This window comes from Pteropus vampyrus, unplaced genomic scaffold (genome assembly GCF_000151845.1).
Source record: "Pteropus vampyrus isolate Shadow unplaced genomic scaffold, Pvam_2.0 Scaffold193, whole genome shotgun sequence".
Taxonomy (NCBI): domain Eukaryota; kingdom Metazoa; phylum Chordata; class Mammalia; order Chiroptera; family Pteropodidae; genus Pteropus; species Pteropus vampyrus.
In genome coordinates, this window is record NW_011888974.1 from 2,882,526 (window position 1) to 2,899,167 (window position 16,642).

The 16,642-nt window shown below is 51.8% G+C and overlaps 1 protein-coding gene across 1 annotated transcript in view; it reads right to left on the reverse strand.

The window, feature by feature from the left end:
• Nucleotides 1-16,642, reverse strand: part of COL26A1 (collagen type XXVI alpha 1 chain) — a 186,979-nt gene that overhangs the window by 15,114 nt on the left and 155,223 nt on the right. Inside the window, 1 exon segment of the mRNA XM_011371581.1 lies at nucleotides 5,909-5,970. Within this exon segment, the coding sequence (XP_011369883.1) occupies nucleotides 5,909-5,970 (62 nt within the window).

Genomic DNA, 16,642 nt, shown 5'->3' on the forward strand with positions numbered 1-16,642 from the left:
ATTATCATGATCACTGATGTCTAATTCCATAGGCACTGCCACCCAAAGGCATCCAACCTCACCCCCAGGCCTGAAGCCCCACCTCGTCCCATCCTGCGCCCACTGCAACACCACAGAGTCCTGAGGCCTCCCCTGAGCCACACCCTCCCCCACCCCCGCCCCCCCGCTTCTTGGAGGTCGGGGCCTGCGCATCAGCCCTTTCCTAGGCCTTGCCCCGGTGCCCTGCCATCTGGTCTGCCCACAGCGTGTCTCCCCAGGCCTGTGGCCCCAGGCTCTCAAGCAGCTCTTGGCCATCCCTACTTCCATCTGCCTCCTCCCTCCTGGAGCTTGTACTCCACAGCAGTAGAGTGAGGATCTCATGCCAAGTGAACCCTGCCCCGTCCCTGCGCCACCCCCCTAAACCTCCAGTGTCCCTCACAGGTGCCCGTCTTGACCTGCCCTGCCCCTCCTTGGCCTCGCCTTCAGCTCTTCCACTCTGCTCTGTCCCAGGCACCCTGCATGACCCCCAGAGCCCTTCATGCCCTGAGGATCCCCACCTCCAGCCCCTTGCTCCTGCAAGGCCCCCTGCCAACCTTGTCTTTCACTGCTGGGAAGATCTTAAGACTCCAGTGGGTCTGTCCTCCCTATAGTCTCTGGCCCTCTGGGCAGAAGCGGGGTCCTCCTCTTAGCCCCTGTACACTTGCTTTGTGTCAACGGCTGGGGTCGTGGGAGCAATGCCACCCGCTGGGCCTTCGGGAACCAGGACTGCCAGGATTGGCACCCTCCTGTTCTCTGTCCCCAGAGCCCGGCACAGGTTAAGTGCTGCCCGGTGAGGAAGGCTCAGGCCCTGCTGCTGTGCAGACCAGTCTGAATTCCGGCTCTCCCGCTAGGTGGCCACTGTGTGATCTTGTGCAAGCGTCATGAGGATCCTAGAGAACCAAGTGTCTCAGGGTTTCTATCTGTATTGGGCAGGTGGGCTCCTGCCCCATGAGGCTCCGGCAACTTCTGAGGCCCTCCCCTCTCTGGTCCTCACAAGGACCCATGAGACAGGATGGGTCATTGTGGCCACATGACAGGCAAAGTGAAAGTAGAGGTCCAGAAACCACAAGTGACTTGCCTAAGGTCACCCAGCGAGCAGACACTGGGGCCAAGGCCCCATATATTGCCTTGTCCAACTCCTCACAGCACAGCCACAGCCTTGGCCTTGGCCTTGGCCTTGGCGGAGCTTCACAGCCATGGAGAAGAGGAGCGGCTGCCTCAGACCACGCAGCAGTTTGGGGGTAGAACCTGGTCTCCTGGCCCCGGAAACCCCACGAGGAGAAGAGGGTGACAATTCCTACCCCAACCGCAGCGTTCACTGGGAAGTTGCCTAGAAGGTCACAGGCAGGGGCTCTGGGGCTGTGGAGGAGCTGGGGAGGAGGGGCAAGAGCCTTGGCTGTGGGTGGAGGGTGATGGGGGGGAACCAGGGCAGTGAGACTGAAGATGGGAGTGTGGAGAACTGGGAGGACCTCGTGCCCGAGGCTTGGGTCGGGGGGTAAATGAAGGTGGGAGTGGCTCCCCCAATTTTAGCCTGGCTCTGGGGACAGCAGGATTGCCTCCAGTCAAATAGAGTCATGGAAGAGGGCAAAATCGGGGGGTGAAAGTGACTAGGATGGGGGGTAGATCGAGTTGCAGTGTCTCAGGGGGAACTCCATATGAACATATTTAACAGGGAATAGTCACAAGCTGTAGGGGGTAGGGGCAACTGAGAGGGACTGAAGGTGGGGTGCCTGTTCTGGGGTCCTGGGGGCAGGCCCTGGTGTTCTCCTTTTATGGCTGGGCTCCAGGCTCCCTTGAGGGGACCTGCCACATGCAGCCTTGTCCATACACAAAAGGCCAGGCTCACTTCTTCCTAGGGCACTTCCCACACAGACACCAAGGCCCACAGAGCCTATGGACTTGGGCAGAAGAGCGCTGGCCACAGCCAAGTTAGCATCAGCCCTGGCCAGAGTCCAAGCCCTCCCGGCCTGGCTGTGGCCAACCGCCTGGAGAAACTGATCCCAGCCCAGCCGGGCATGAGCTCACCAGGGTGGGCAACAGTAGGCGTGGGGACTCGGCCCAAGAAAACCAGACCACGGCCTTTGAGGGCAGTGGCCCTAATGACGTCACTGTGGCCTGGCTGATTAGCACCAGACACCAGCCGAACTCCGAGGCTTCTGTGACCCTCACACGGGGAAGTCCCCTCGGGCTCCCTCCCATGCCTGTGGTCCATGAAATCCGAGTGTAAACTGTGGGGGACGAGAATAAGAAAGGCAGGAAGCTTTCTCCCCAACAGCCATTCCAGCTGTCCCTGGAAAAGAGGGTGGCCGAAATCCCAGATCAGCTGCTAGGTCTGGGTCCTTCGGCAACTCGGGCACCCACACAAAGTGGGTGGACCCAACCACACCCCTATTGTATACCCATGGGTATGCCACAGAGGAAGAATTGTGATCGGCCAGGTACTCATTTTCCCAGCTCTGTAGCAACTGGAAGGTGGGCATACAGCCCGGTGCTAGCCATTGAGACATAATGAGTCTGTTCGGATACTTTGCCTCACACCCTACTTCCTGCCTTTGAACAAGATGTTAGGATGTGATGCCCTGAGCTACAGCAGTCACTTTGTAACCATGAGGCATGGACCATGAAGCCAAAAGACAATTCACTAATGAGGAAGGGGAAGGCTGTGAAGAGCTTGGGTTCTTGAGCCACCAAACAAATCTCAGGACCACCTACTCCTGGACCTTTGAACAAACAATACATGTCCTTTAGGAATAAGCTACCATTAGCTAGGTTTCTATTACTGGCCCTTGAATGCATCCCTCCTGACACACCAAACAGGCTTCTTGTCTGAGGGAGCAGAAGCCTTAGCTTCCAGGCCTCGGGTTGCTGCTCTCTTATGTCAACTGCTTGGTTTGGCTACCATCTGGGGTCTGCCTACCTGGCTCTGCTGTTAGCCATCAGACCCCAGCCTTGGCCTGGCTGATCCCAGCTCCATGTGCTCTGACCCCTGCAGGCTCATTTGTCCATGGCAAAGACCCTGGGGCTGCTGCACTGATCTGACAACTCACCCAAATTGTGTCTCCCTCTCTCTCTAGGCCATTGCCTCTCAAGGCCCGCCAACCCAGGCCATTACTCCTAGTGGCTCTGTCTCTCTAAGAGATACTTGGGCATGGAGCAGGCAGGTAGGCGGCTGGAAAGTGACGCAGACAAGACGCAGGAACTGAAACAGGACTCTCTCAGGCCCTACCTGAGAATCTGGAAAGAGGGTGGTGTGGCCACCTCTCTGCACATCCCATACTCAAGCTGCCTTCCCCAACGCCCCATGCAAGAGCCATCTAAGCTCCCCCTTGTATACCAGCCTCAAAATGACCCAGGGAGGGGCAGAAAAGTGACTCCTTCAATTTCCAGTTTATAGGGCAGCGAATTGAGGCCCAGAGCTGAGAAGGGACCAGCCAAGGCAGGGTTATTGCTATGATAGGTATTCTAGCCCTGGATCCTCCATCACCTCCTGCTGTTCCTGCCCCATCTCCTGAGGACTCCAAAGGCATCACAATCCTCAGGACCAGAGAGCAAGCCTGGCCCCAGCCTCCTGCCTGAGGCTGTGCTGCTGGGGCAGAGTTGGAGGGAGTTATCAGGGCCAGGAGGATTGGGGAAGGAATTGCTCATGGCAGGAGGGCATGGCTGAGGGCCAGGTGGGTGGGGACAGTTGGCACTGTGCCAGTCCTCCCCCAGAGCTGTGACTTTTAACACCCCAAGGTGCTGGGCTGGGGCCAGGGCAGGCTGTGGGCCACTTCTCTGCCAAACCACGTGGAGGCTTCAGGTGCCTGGAAAATGTTCGTCAGGCAGCTGGCCTAGGACCCTGTCTTTTCTGAAATCACAGGTGCCAGAGTTTGCCCCAGCATCTTCCCCAGGACCCCCCAATCCCTCCTAAGGCTGCCCTACCCCTAGCTTGGCCCACATGGCAGCATCTACTCCCTGATGCCTTCTATCCCCAACTCTTCTATCCCCACAGAGCCACTGAACCCCAGGAGGACACAAGGTCCCCACCCCCAGCCTGTGCACAGAAGCCTGGGTTGCTGGAGGAACCTCTGCCTACAGAAGGGGCCAGGGACAAGGGAAGCCCTGGGGCTTTCATGTCATGTGCTCTGCACGGATGTCTCCTATGCAGCTGTGTCTTCATCTGTCAGGTGGGGACAGAGACATGGAATAGATAATAACACAGATCCTCACACCTGTTCCCAAAGCCAGGTTTTACCACCAAGTTCTCCAAGGGGCCCGGCAGTCCCACAGGGCTGGCACTTGGATCCATTCCACAGATTAGGAGGTGGGAGTTTGGTGAGGGTCATCACCAAACTGGTGGGGGGTGGTCACATGTATGTCTGACTCTAAGTGACAATCATCTGCAACCCCCATCCACCTGGGCAGGTGTCCTCGTGGTCAAGCTTTCAAGGCAGGGGGCAGGGCCAAAGACAATGTAGGGTTAGCAAGGGCTGAATGTACATGTAAGTGTGTGTGTCTATGTGTGTCTGTGTGTTTTAGAGTGTCTATGTGTGTATATCTGTGTGTCTGTGTGTGGTATCTGTGTGTATGTTGTGTCTATGTATGTGTGTCTGTCCATGTGTATCTGTCTGTTTATGTATGTGTGTGTTCGTGTGTGTGTCTCTGTGGTGTCTATCTGAGTGTGTGTGTGTATGTGTGTGTGTGTGTGTGTGTGTGTGTGTGTGTGTGTGTGTGTGTGTGTCTGCAGGTGGGACCTGACTGGCAGGCTTTCCTGGGCTGAGGGCCCGACCTCTGGGCCTGCTCTCAGGGCTCTTGCTGTGTGGGTCCCAGCTCACCTTAGTGCTCTGCCCTCACTTCCAGCTGGCCACCTTGCACTGCTTCCTAAGGCCAGGATGCCCCCTCCCAGGCTGCACTAACTGCCCCAGCTGGGAGCCCTAACTCAGGTTCAGGTAAATCCAGCCTCCCAGTGCTGGTTTTGCCCTGGAGCCAGGAGACATCCACCTCTGCTCCCCACCCCCGGCGCTGCCCCAAGCTGCTCAGTGGAGAATTGGAGGCCTATTCTCCCCTAGGCCCAGCCCCTCTTAGCCAGTCACCCAGCACCTGCTCTCAGACCCTATGGGGTACTAAGGAGAACGGGCCCAGCTGGGGCATAGCTATGTCCCCCACTGCTTTGCTTTCTCCCTACTTGTACCTGCCAAGGGCTTTCTATGGCCACGTGAATGAGCTTGAGGGCAGGCCAGAGTGACAGATAATACCACGGAGCAGATGCCTCACTCAGTGAAGGATGGGAGTATCTTCATACCTTGAAGGCCCGCTCTGCAACATGCTCTGCACTGGCTCCCCGAGGGGCCCTCATGGATAACCTGCCCCAGCAATATACCTGCACCTTGCTCATCCTTCCCTTCCCTGACTTACTTCCTCTCTTCTTGCCCGGTGCCCATCTAGGGCCATTCTCAGATACTTATACTTTATCAAGTCCTTCTGACTCTGGGGTGACCTGCTCCTTTCCCTGATGCAGTCATACCGAGGGCTGGCTGGTGCTGGGAGGCTCCTCCTCCAGCTGCTCCTCTGTGCCCAGCCCAGCACCACACAGTGGGAGGAGGAGCCAGAGTGGGGGGCAGCAGCCCTAGGAGAACAGCCACTCCCTCTCCTTTCTACTGAGGAGTCAACTTCTGGGCATCCAGCCTCCCTGCACCAAGACTAGACTGCTACCCAGGACCTTCAGATTTCTTGCTCTCCCCAATCCCCTCCCTGACCTCAGGAGGCTGACACAGCCTAGAAGAGGTCACCCAGAGCCACCTAGGCCCCAGCAGCACCCAACCCCTGGGATCAGTATGCTCAGGCCTACAGATACCTGATGCACCCTCCTCCCAGCCAGCTCCCCAGGCCCAGGCTCCCCAGGCCATCTGACCTTGGCCTCCAGCGTGATCAGCCGCTCACTCATGTCGCTGAGCCGGGTACAGTTCATGCATTCTGAAAGAGAAGAGCCCAGGTGAGAGTGGACTATAGATCCTGGGGAGAGAGCAGCCCAGCCTCTAGAACAGCCTCTGGAATCGGGCAGGGAAATCTCTGATTGGTATGTCTGGAAAACTCCTACCCATCCTTCAGGGCCTTACTCTCAGTATCCCACCTTCCATGTAGCCTGCCCAGCCTCCGCACCTTCTTTCTGAGCATCCACACACATTGTACCATCCATTTATTCACCAAAGAGCCAGCACTGAGCCAGTACCTGGATGCCTTGTCAGCCTGTTTCATGAGGGCAGGAGTCTTTGTCTATTTTGTTTGCCTATGAATCTCAGCACCTGGAAAAAGTATGAGTTCAAAGACATCTGACAGTTGTGAATGGATAGTAAATGAAATGTGCTCCCTGACTCTGAGAACTATAGTCTGGGGAAGGAGATGGGAAAATAGGCACAAGCTGGTAAGGTCTATGCTAGGGCTGTAAAGAACAGAACGTGCAAGAGAACATCATTGGGGATGCCAAAGTTAGTCTAGTGTGTGGGGTGTGGTCAGGGAGGGCATCCTGGAGGCAGTGGCATCTAAGGTGAAGCCTGAGGGATACACAGTGATTGGCCAGGTAAGGAAGCAGAGAGAGGCAGGTTTAGCAGAGGGAAGAACAAGGCTGAGAACAGGGGTCTGCCAACAGTCTGGCCAAATCACAGCACCCCTTGGGCCACCAATTCTGGAGATGTGTGCTGGGCCTTAACAGATGTTCTGGTCAGAGAATCTCTCCTGAGGCCAGTGGGCAGCTGCTGGAGGGGGTAAAAGTCAAGATCAGATCCGCATTTTTAAAAGCTCACTCAGGCAGCAAAGTGTACAGTGAGTGGGAGTGCGAGGGACTGGAAGCCAGAAGCCCGAAGGAGACCAGTGATGGTTAACCCCGAGGCACACTTCTCCCTGGGCTGTAATTATCTGTTTGCATCTGTCTCCCCCAGAGAACCAGAGCTCTTTAATGAGGAAATAGATGGTTCAAAGCTGTTCTAAAGAGCTTTTATTGCTCTAGAAGTCAAAAGAAGCTTAAATCCCTCACTCAGTTCAAAGCCTAACCCTACAGTAACCCCATTCCAGTTAAACAGACACAGACGCATGAGAGGAGTCTGAATAACTCAGTAGGTTTCACTTGGTGTGCAGAGGCCCCTTGGCCTCAGTGAAGTCCGCCTGCCCACCAGCAGGTTCCATAGGCCCCACACCATGAGCCCCTCCTGTCTTTGGAAAAGTACCCCATCTTTGTCACTGAATGCAAATCACCTTGCTAATGCCCCTCTTCTAAAATGGCGATCACTCTGTGAGATATGCAGTGGGGTCAGGGGGGGCAGGGTGGGTGTGGAGGAACAGCCAGGGATCTCTGGGCTGTGGGACTAGGTGTTTCAGACTGTGTCTTTCCAGGGATGCCCAGGCTCAGGGCCAGGGTGCCTGAAATCCACTTTTTTCTGCTTACCAGCCCTGCCTGGGTTTATAAGGCCTACTACGTGGGCGGCAGAGGCCCCGTTCACCCTTACCTCCCTCTCTACTCCCCTGGGCTGGGCCCAGTCAGTGGTTTATAAGCATTTTTTTTAGGAATAGAACTCCCCCCACCCCAATAAACCTTGTCAGTAACCTCAACACATAAAACAGATTAAAGACTGAGGTATAAACACTGAAACTTTAAATAAAACAACTAGAAGAATGTATACAGTTGTCTAACTCTGGCTTAGGGCAGGACCTCACAAAGACCGGCCAGAGAGGGGGTGGTTTTCTGGTTAAGCATGGGGGACTGAACACACTCGGTTCCCTCTAGTTTCTCCTAGGAAAGCGATGGTAAAGAAATGCAAACATGCAAACCACAGAGCAAAGAGAAGGGCAGAGGAGAATGCTCAGCAGATGAGTGCTGCCAGTGAATGAAACCCTTGGACCAAGGTGCAGACTCTTCAAAGCAACGGAGATCAGAGCCTCCAGGCTTCCTGCTTCCTCCAGCTGGGACAGCCCCAGGCAGGAGAGGGGACAGGTCCTCCTTGGACATGGGACTCACCTGAGGGGAAAGGCCCACAGGCACTGACATTGGGGACAGCCTCCTGGTGAAATAGCTGGGTCTCTAAAGTGCCCGAGCAAACAAAGCCAAGCACAAGGAAAGAGCCGGAGGGGACTTTAGTGACTACCTCTTAAATACAGACAGCCCAGTGTTTCAGAATTCCTGGGCCTTTGAAAGTAGGGGAAGACAGAGATCCAACAGAGTTGCCTTTGTCCATCCACCCACCCATCTACCCACACACTCTCCCCATCCTTCTATCCATCCCCCCACCCACCACCCTCTCATCCACCTGAAGCCAAGGAGGCTGCTCATGAGCCCCTTAGTGACCCTGTGCTATTACTGACCCGGTGAGCAGCGGGACTATGAATGGGGGTGCCTGCCCTTGGAGCAAAAGACCATGAACCCTCCTGAGCAGCCATGTCTTATGGGAACAGGCTCTGACTCGGGAGGAAGACCGGCCTGCTGAACTCAGCTCCCCGACCCAGGCCACACTGGGAGTTTACCACCCCACCCTGAGGGCAGCAGAAAGGACAAGAGGAGAATGAACCAAGTGAGTTTAAATTAGAGCCCCGGCCCCATGCAGGGAACATTCTAGTGGCATTTAGGGGCCTTGAGCAGAGTGTTTCCAGGGTCTGAGGCAACTTACAGGACCCCCTGCAGGGGGGAAGGTCAGCGGAGGGAGGGGAGCCTGGGGCTCTCACAGAAAACTATTTCTGGAAAGTGTGCTGGGCCTGGGCCTAGTTTGCTCTGGCACCGGGCACCCTGTTTGGCAGGTGAGGAGCGGCTTGGCTGTCAGCAGGCACAGGGGGTCCAGCTCCCCAGCCGAGGAGAGGCCTGGGAGGCCCAGCCAGCGGGCAGAAGCAAAGCCGCCAGCTTGGCCTCCTCATGCCACCTGCCCTGGCAGGCACTCTAAGACCAGGCAGGTTTTATGGTTCCCCTGGCATTCTTTCATCAACAGGCAATTAAATTATGTTTGTTTAACTTTCCCTAATTATTCATAGAGCGGTGGAAACATGGAAACGGTGCTGATGGGTTTGACTGGCTCGGTGGCTGGACAAGGCCCTGCCCGCCCAGCTCTGGGCCTCGGTTCTCCCTCACTCAAGATGAGGACTCTAACTTTCTGGGATCCTACGGATTCCCACGTTCCCGCCACTCTTCCCCTCCACACAAAGGCCCACAAGTGCCTGGCCACAGCACATTTCCTAGCATCTAGGACACGGATGCAGAAAGCTGTGTTGGGAAATCTTTGCAAATATGTATATATCAGAAATGTGAATGTGCCAGACAAACCGGTGTGGGTGTCTGTGTGTGTGCATGAGAGAGAGAGAGAGAGAGAGAGAGAGATAGAGAGAGATAGAGAGAGAGAGAGAGAGAGACTGACTTACTGCTTGGTGTGGTCAATAGAAAGAGAACTGTAGAGGCCCCTAATTGACTGTGTGGCTTGAGAGGCCCTCACTTTACCTCTCTGCACCTCAATTTTTTCATCTGTAAAAGAAGTTTACATTGGATCAGCTCCAAGGGCCTCAGGGTCCTGAACTCTTTCTCCTGCCACCTGTACCCTCACCCTTGGGCTCCCACTGCTGAGTTCTGTCCACCCATAGCAAGATGGTAGTTGCCAAGCCACCTGCCATTTGCCTTTAGCCAGCACTGCGACTAGTGATGGCCCTGCACCCAGAATTCAGGACCTGCCTCCAAAACGAGGCTGAAATCCCAAAGCCTGGCTCCTGAGAGGAGCTTCATCCATAGAGTAGGTGTTGGCTACTGAATAGGCATCTAAAGAGGCAGAGTGGCCCACTCTGAGGCTTGGGCCACAAGACCCCAACAGGAGGAACCAGGGCAGATGGGTGGTCCTGTCCCCAGAGACCCAGCTCTCTCTGTAAGAGGTCTTGGAGATGGGTCTGCAGGCAGGATAGATGTTGCCAACCCAACGGGATCTGGCTAGAGGAGAGCCCTAAAATCCCACTGAGAACTTTGACCCTAACCAAGACTCCTAGGCCCTGTTAGGAGAAGGAAGCTCCAAGGAGGTCAATGGGGTCAGATGCTGTGGGGACAGGGAGCAGGGCAGGTGGGTTGGTCGTAAATGTTCACAGGGAACCACAGGAACAAGCAGATCTGGAGTGGCCTCAGTTTCTCAGCTGAGCCTATCTCTTGTCCCATTGAAGAGACTGAGGCCACTCAAGTTTAGGCCGCACCCAAAGGGCAGACTGGGCAGACACCAGAGCCCTGCTAAAGTGAATCCTGCTCCGTAGGGTCAGCCCCTGAACATCAGCCCCTCCACCGCAGTCATGGCCAGTCCTCACAACCAATCGGCCCGAAGGTCACTCCTTCCCACTGACGTGCAAACACCAACTGAGGCTCAACTATAGCAGGAGGACACACAAGGGACACACCTGGAGCACCCAGCTCAGGTGACCAGGGAGACTGTGCTGCTAGGCGCCATGGGACACCTACTACATAAGGCCACTCTACTAAGACCAGGAGACAAAGCAGCCCTACCTCATACATAGAAACAAACACAGGGAGGCAGCCCAAAAGGGGAGGCAAAGAAATAGTTGCAGTGGTAGGATTATGGGTGTTTTACCCTTGTTTTTCTTAAATTTCTGGGTGATGTTCTATTCTTTTGGCTCAGTTTTCCGATCTAAAAATCAAGCCAGTCATCCCTACCTTATTAGGGTTGCTGTGTAGGGTGGAAGAACAGAGCGGGTGTGGTACCTGCCTGCCTGGTCCCTTTCCCCAGCTCCTAACATTGGCTCCCAGGGAGTGACCAGCACCTGGGTCCCTGGCTTTTCCACCTTCTCCAGCTCTGAGCTCCTGGCTCAGTGATTCCTCCCCTTGGAGCCACTACCATGCTGAGGGTGGCTCCCTGCTCATGTGAAGCTGGTGGCCTCTGTTTCCCTCTGCATGAACCCGGCTCTGGTTCTACATGTTAGCAGGCACACAGTAGGCTCTTGATAAATATCCATAGATGAAAGAAACAGGCATCACTTGAGGGTCTTTTGTTCATAGTTCTTAGTCTTCTGAGCAGAGCGGGTGAAGACCTTGAAAATCATTTGCAGGTAGGGAAACCAAGGCCCAGAGAGGGAAAGGGAGTTGGCCAAATTCATGGCCTCATGGCAGATGAGCCACCTCAGGTCTCCTCCCTCAGTCTAGGACCTAACCATCCACCACAGGCAGTAAGACCCATTCTTGGTTCACTGGGGGATTTCCTGCATTGCAAGGCAACATTTGCATCTGTTCTGAAGGTGAAGAAGAATCTAAAGACGTGGTTCCACTAACAAGCCATCATCTTTGCAAAGTCATTGAACACTGAGCCTCAGTTTCTTTATCTGTAAAAAGGGCCTGACACTCTCTCCCTGACCCACTCTTGAGAACTGTAACACTCTCAGAAGAGATCGATGTGAACACATGTCATAAAGCACATGAGGGAATGGCTCCGAAGCTCACATTTCTGGTCTGGGGCAAGAGGAACCAGTCCCCCACACCGATAACCCCCTAGGATTAGCACCCTTGAGACTCGTTGGCTGAAAGGAGGCTGAAGGCCTGTGAAGGTTCATTTTATGTCAACCTAGCCATGGTCTATGCCATTGTTTGATCAAACGCTAGTCTAGATGCCGCCGTGAAGGTATTTTGTAGATGTGGTTAACATCTGCAGTCAGTTGACGTTAAGTAAAGGTTAAGCTGGATACTGTGGGTGGGCCTCATCCAACCAGGTGAAGGCCTTAAGAGCCAAAACTGAGGTTCCTCAGAGAAGTAGGAATTCTGCCTCAAGACTGCAGGGGCAAATCCTGCCTGAGTTTCCAGTCTGTTGGCTTGCCTTAAAGACTTAAGACTTGCCAGCTCTCACAGTTATGTAAGCCAATTCCTTAATACATATCCATAGCGATAGGTAGATAAGTAGGTAGGTAGGTAGGTAGGTAGGTAGATAAATGATAGCTAGCTAGCTAGATAGATAGATTCAATAGATGATAGATAGATAGATAGCTAACTAGATAGATAGATGATGGATATAGATAGATTAGATAGATGACAGATGATAGCTAGCTAGTTAGGTACATAGACAGAGATATATAGATACACACACACACACACACACACACACACACACACACACACACACACACACCCCTTATTAATGCTTCTTTAGAGAACCTGACTGAAACAAGGCCCTACCTACAAATAGGCCCTAACTAGATTTATGAACCAGAGCAGGGGCTCCTGAACTCTTAGGCGGGTTCCATGATTCAGCTCCAGCTGCCTTAAAGATAGTGCTGTCAGATTTAGTAATAAAAACACAAAATTTTAGCAATCCTACTTAGTATTTCATGCCTTCTACAGAAGCACTTTCTCCTTGACAGGGACCCAGGGACAAGGGGCTTCATCCTTAAGGGCCTCTGTACATGTAAGTGACCATGCTGAGGGGCGGTGCCTATCCGTGTGACTCTCCTGTGCAGGGTGGGGCCGATCCCAGCTATGGGAGATCAAGAGGGATTCCTGAGGAGGTAGACCCGAGCCTTGACAACTGCCAGTGAAACATTTGCTGAGCACTTGCTCTGGGTCTGGCCCTCACCTAAACCCTTTACACCCATTCTTTCTGTGTAAGCCACTTAGCAATCCTGAGGCAGGCACTAGATTGCTATCCCCACTTTGAAAATGGAAAAAGTGAGGCACAGTGAGGTCAGACAAATCTTTTGAATGTCTCCTAGCCAGAAACTGATCCGGAAGCACATGCTCTTAGCTCTTAATCACTAAACTATTTAAAGTTTGACATAACATTGCTGGTGTTCACCATAAACCTGCCCCACTCAGACCCAGTGCGAGCGTTCAGCATGTACTTGAAATTCTTGCATCAGCCCATGAGGGACCCTGCTTTCCCTCCCACCTACAGAGGAAGAAGCAGACCAATGGTAATGATCCTCGAGCCCAAGGGCACACAGCTTGAACAGGTGCCAGAGTGTCTGCTCTTGGCTCCCCACTCCTCACCTTGAAGAGATTCTGCCTGACCTTGCCTTGACAACCTGCCCAAATAGACCTCACTCAGATCCCTGCTTAAGCTTCTGTAAAAGGTAGGAATCCATTTAGCCTTGAGGATCGGTGATGGTTGGGAGAAAAGAAAGCCTGCTACAGGCTGGATTTCCAAAGTCCTCAGGGGTCTTCAGGCCCCTGGAGTAACCAAAGCATGATAATTATAGATTTCTCCAGTCCAGGTGTCTCCAGTTCAGCCAGCAGCTCTAAGGTATCCTCTGGTGCCCTGAGCCCAAACCCACAGGTAGCAAAGATGCACTGTGCCTGGGAAGCCACGTGTCCGGTTAACTTCTAGAGAGCAACTTGTCCAGATAATCACATACAGGTTGGATTTCTCTAAGCCACATATCCCAAAAGAAAGTGTGGAGAAGGCAAGGTTAGGCTGGGAGCGCTGCCATGTGCCTCCCCTATGCTCCCCAACACATGCCAGAGCAATGAACCCCATTGCTCTGCTGGTCAGATAGATCTGTGGCTGCCTGCCAAGCCCAACCATAGGGCTCATGGACAGGACAGAATAATTAAATTCCATCTTTTTCTATATCAGGAATCACAGAGAAGGCAATACTTTTCAGGAACTTCTGCCAAGACTTTTATTGAAGAGTAACTTGAGTTCCTACTTGGAGAGGAGTAGCCTAGCATGGGGGTCTTCACTGTAAAAATGCAAATCCCCAAAGGATCGACTACACCAAAGCTCCTCAGAACATGATGGTAACTAGCTACCTCCATCCCCATAGCTGGCATCCACATCAGCAGCCCCCAGACTACGGAACTTTCTGGCAATGTTCAGAAATACCCCATGGAGAAAAAAAGCTACACTAGTGAGTGAAATCAATTCACCAGTGTTTATCAGGAACTTACTGGAATACTCTGGCATATTGCCCTTCCTTGTAAGTGAGGAGGATGATTCAGAGAGGTTCGGCAATGTACTCAGGGTCACACAGCTTGTTGATTAAAGGCCAGAATCAGAAGCCAGATTTCCCTTCCCATGAGGTCATGGTGTGCTGAACTAGTTGCCCTGGCCGGGACAGCAACTTTAAATGTGACGTGAAGACAAGGGCCTGGACCATGGCTGCACATGGACAAAGTCTCTGACTTCTGCACCCCATCATGGCCCTAGGGGTTCTGCTAACCTGGCTAGCCAAGTCTGTCTTCCTCTCTCTCTACCTCCATATCCAGCCCAGAGTTCAGAGTCAATGGGTCTTGCATCATGGCTGGACCACAGCCCAAAGCTTCTTTCCTCCAACAAAATCTGAAGAGGAATTATTAGAATTATTAAATTAATTTATCAAGGACACTAGAATACTGACAATTTACCAAAAAAAAAATCAACCATATTCCTATATATTGGTTATAAACAAATAGAAAATGAAAATTTAAAATACCATTCACAAAAGTATCATTGTCTAGAAATAAATCTACTGAAAACTATAAAACATCATTGAGACAAATTCAAGATCTAAATAAATGGAAAAGAGATACTATGTTAATGGATCGGAAGACCCAATATTGTAAAGATGTTACCCCTGGTTTTTCTATAGAGTAAATGCAATCCCATTCAAACTTTCAGAAGTCTTTGTGTGTGTGTGTGTGTGTGTGTGTGTGTGTGTGTGTGTGTGTGTGTCCTGGGCGTGTATGTTGGAGGGTTGATTCTATAATGCATATGAAAATGCAAAAGTCTAAGAAAACCCAAGGCAATCCAGAAGAAATAGAAAACAATATGGAAGGCTTATACTATCAGAATTGAGACTTATTATAAAAGTATAGTAATTAAGACACTGTATTGTTGGTACGAAGAAAGACAAATAGACTCACACTTATACAGTCACCCAGTGTATAAAAAAGGCACAAATGCAGTACAATAGAGAAAGGACATGCTTTTCAATAAATGGTGCTAGATCAATTGAATATCCAAATGGAAAAGTAAAATAACTTGACCTTTAACCCACACCACGCATAAAAGTCAATTCCAGATGGACTGTAGATCTAAATATAGAAGGTAAAATAATACAACTTTTAGAAGAAAACATAGGTGACCTCAGAATAAAGATTTCTTTAACAGGACACACACACACACACACACACACACACACACACACACACACTAATATTAAAGAAAACTTTGATAAAGTGGATTGCATTAAAAGTAAGAATTTCTTTTCATCAGAAGACACCATGAAGACAATGAAAATGCCTATCGCCAAGTAGAAGTAGATTCCTGGAAAACATATATCCACAAAATAAGATATCCGATTGGCCAACAGTCATATGCAGAGGGGCTCAACTCAGCCATATGAGGAAATGCAAATTAAACCACAATGCGATACTCCCACACACCTAACAGGATGATTAGAATTAAAAAGACTAGTAATACCAAGTACTAGAGAGGATGAGAGCCACTAGAACTCTCATACAGTGTCAATGGTAATAACCGCTTTAAAAAACCGTCTGGCAGTTTCCAATAAGGCTGATTAGGCCATTCTGTGACTCAGCAATTCCATCCCAAGACATAAATCTGACAAAAATGAATAAATATGTTCACCAAAAGCCATGTACAAGAATGTTCAAGCAGCATTGCTCAGAATAGCCAAAAATTATAAATAACCCAAATTCCCATCAATTGCAGACGGGATAAATAAATTGAATATTCACAAAATAGACTAATATACAGTAATAAGTATACACAAACCACACACAGCTGTGTAGATGAACCTCATAGAGATAAGGTTGAGTGAGAGAGGATAGACCCAAAGAGCATACACTTTATGATTCCATTTATCAAAAGTTCCAACACAGGCAAAACAGCTCTCAGGTGTTGGCATTCATACCGGGGAGGGTGATTACTGGAAGAGGAAGGCGGAGGGCTTCTAAGATGATGAAAATGTTTTCTTGATGTGGGTGCTGGTACCCAGATGCCGTCAGTTTGTGGAAATCATGTCAAACTGTTCTCCTGCTCATTCTGAACCACAAATCTGACACATCACCCTCCAATGTTCCCCATTGCCCTGAGGTCAAACCCCACCAGTGTGGGCTGCTGACCATGCTCTGAACATCTGTCTCTCTTCTAGGCCTTTGGCCTGTGCCTATCTTATCTCATTTCGAAATGGCTTCCACCCTGACTCCTTCTTAAGCACTACTACCTCCAGGAATCCTTCCTTTTCCCCTCCAGGCAGGTTTAGACACCCATCTTCCCATCAACTGCCATGTGCTCGCACCGAGCTTAAGGCACTTGGCACCCTGGACGGGATGGTTTTATGGGTACCCCTCTTCCTTGTGGGCTGTGAACCACTTGAGAGCAGGGATTATGTCTTATCCATTCTTGTATTCTAAAAAATGGGGAGTGGGGAGGCTCTTTCCCCTGTCACATGGGGCAGCAAAGATGCTTGTGAGTCCTCTCAAAAGGTGGCAGTGCTGCCCTTGGGATGATGGGCAGAACAGGAAGGGGACCCCCAGCTCATTGTTCAGGCAGCCTGCTCTGGAGGACCTTAGGGGGCCAGGAAGGACGGAGGGGGCTGCTCTCCTCTTCCAGGGGAGGTGTGTGCCCCAGGATATCTGTCTCTGCACACCCTAGCAGCTCTGTGCTGGGAGCTTCCTCACTGTGCATGGGAAGTACTGCAG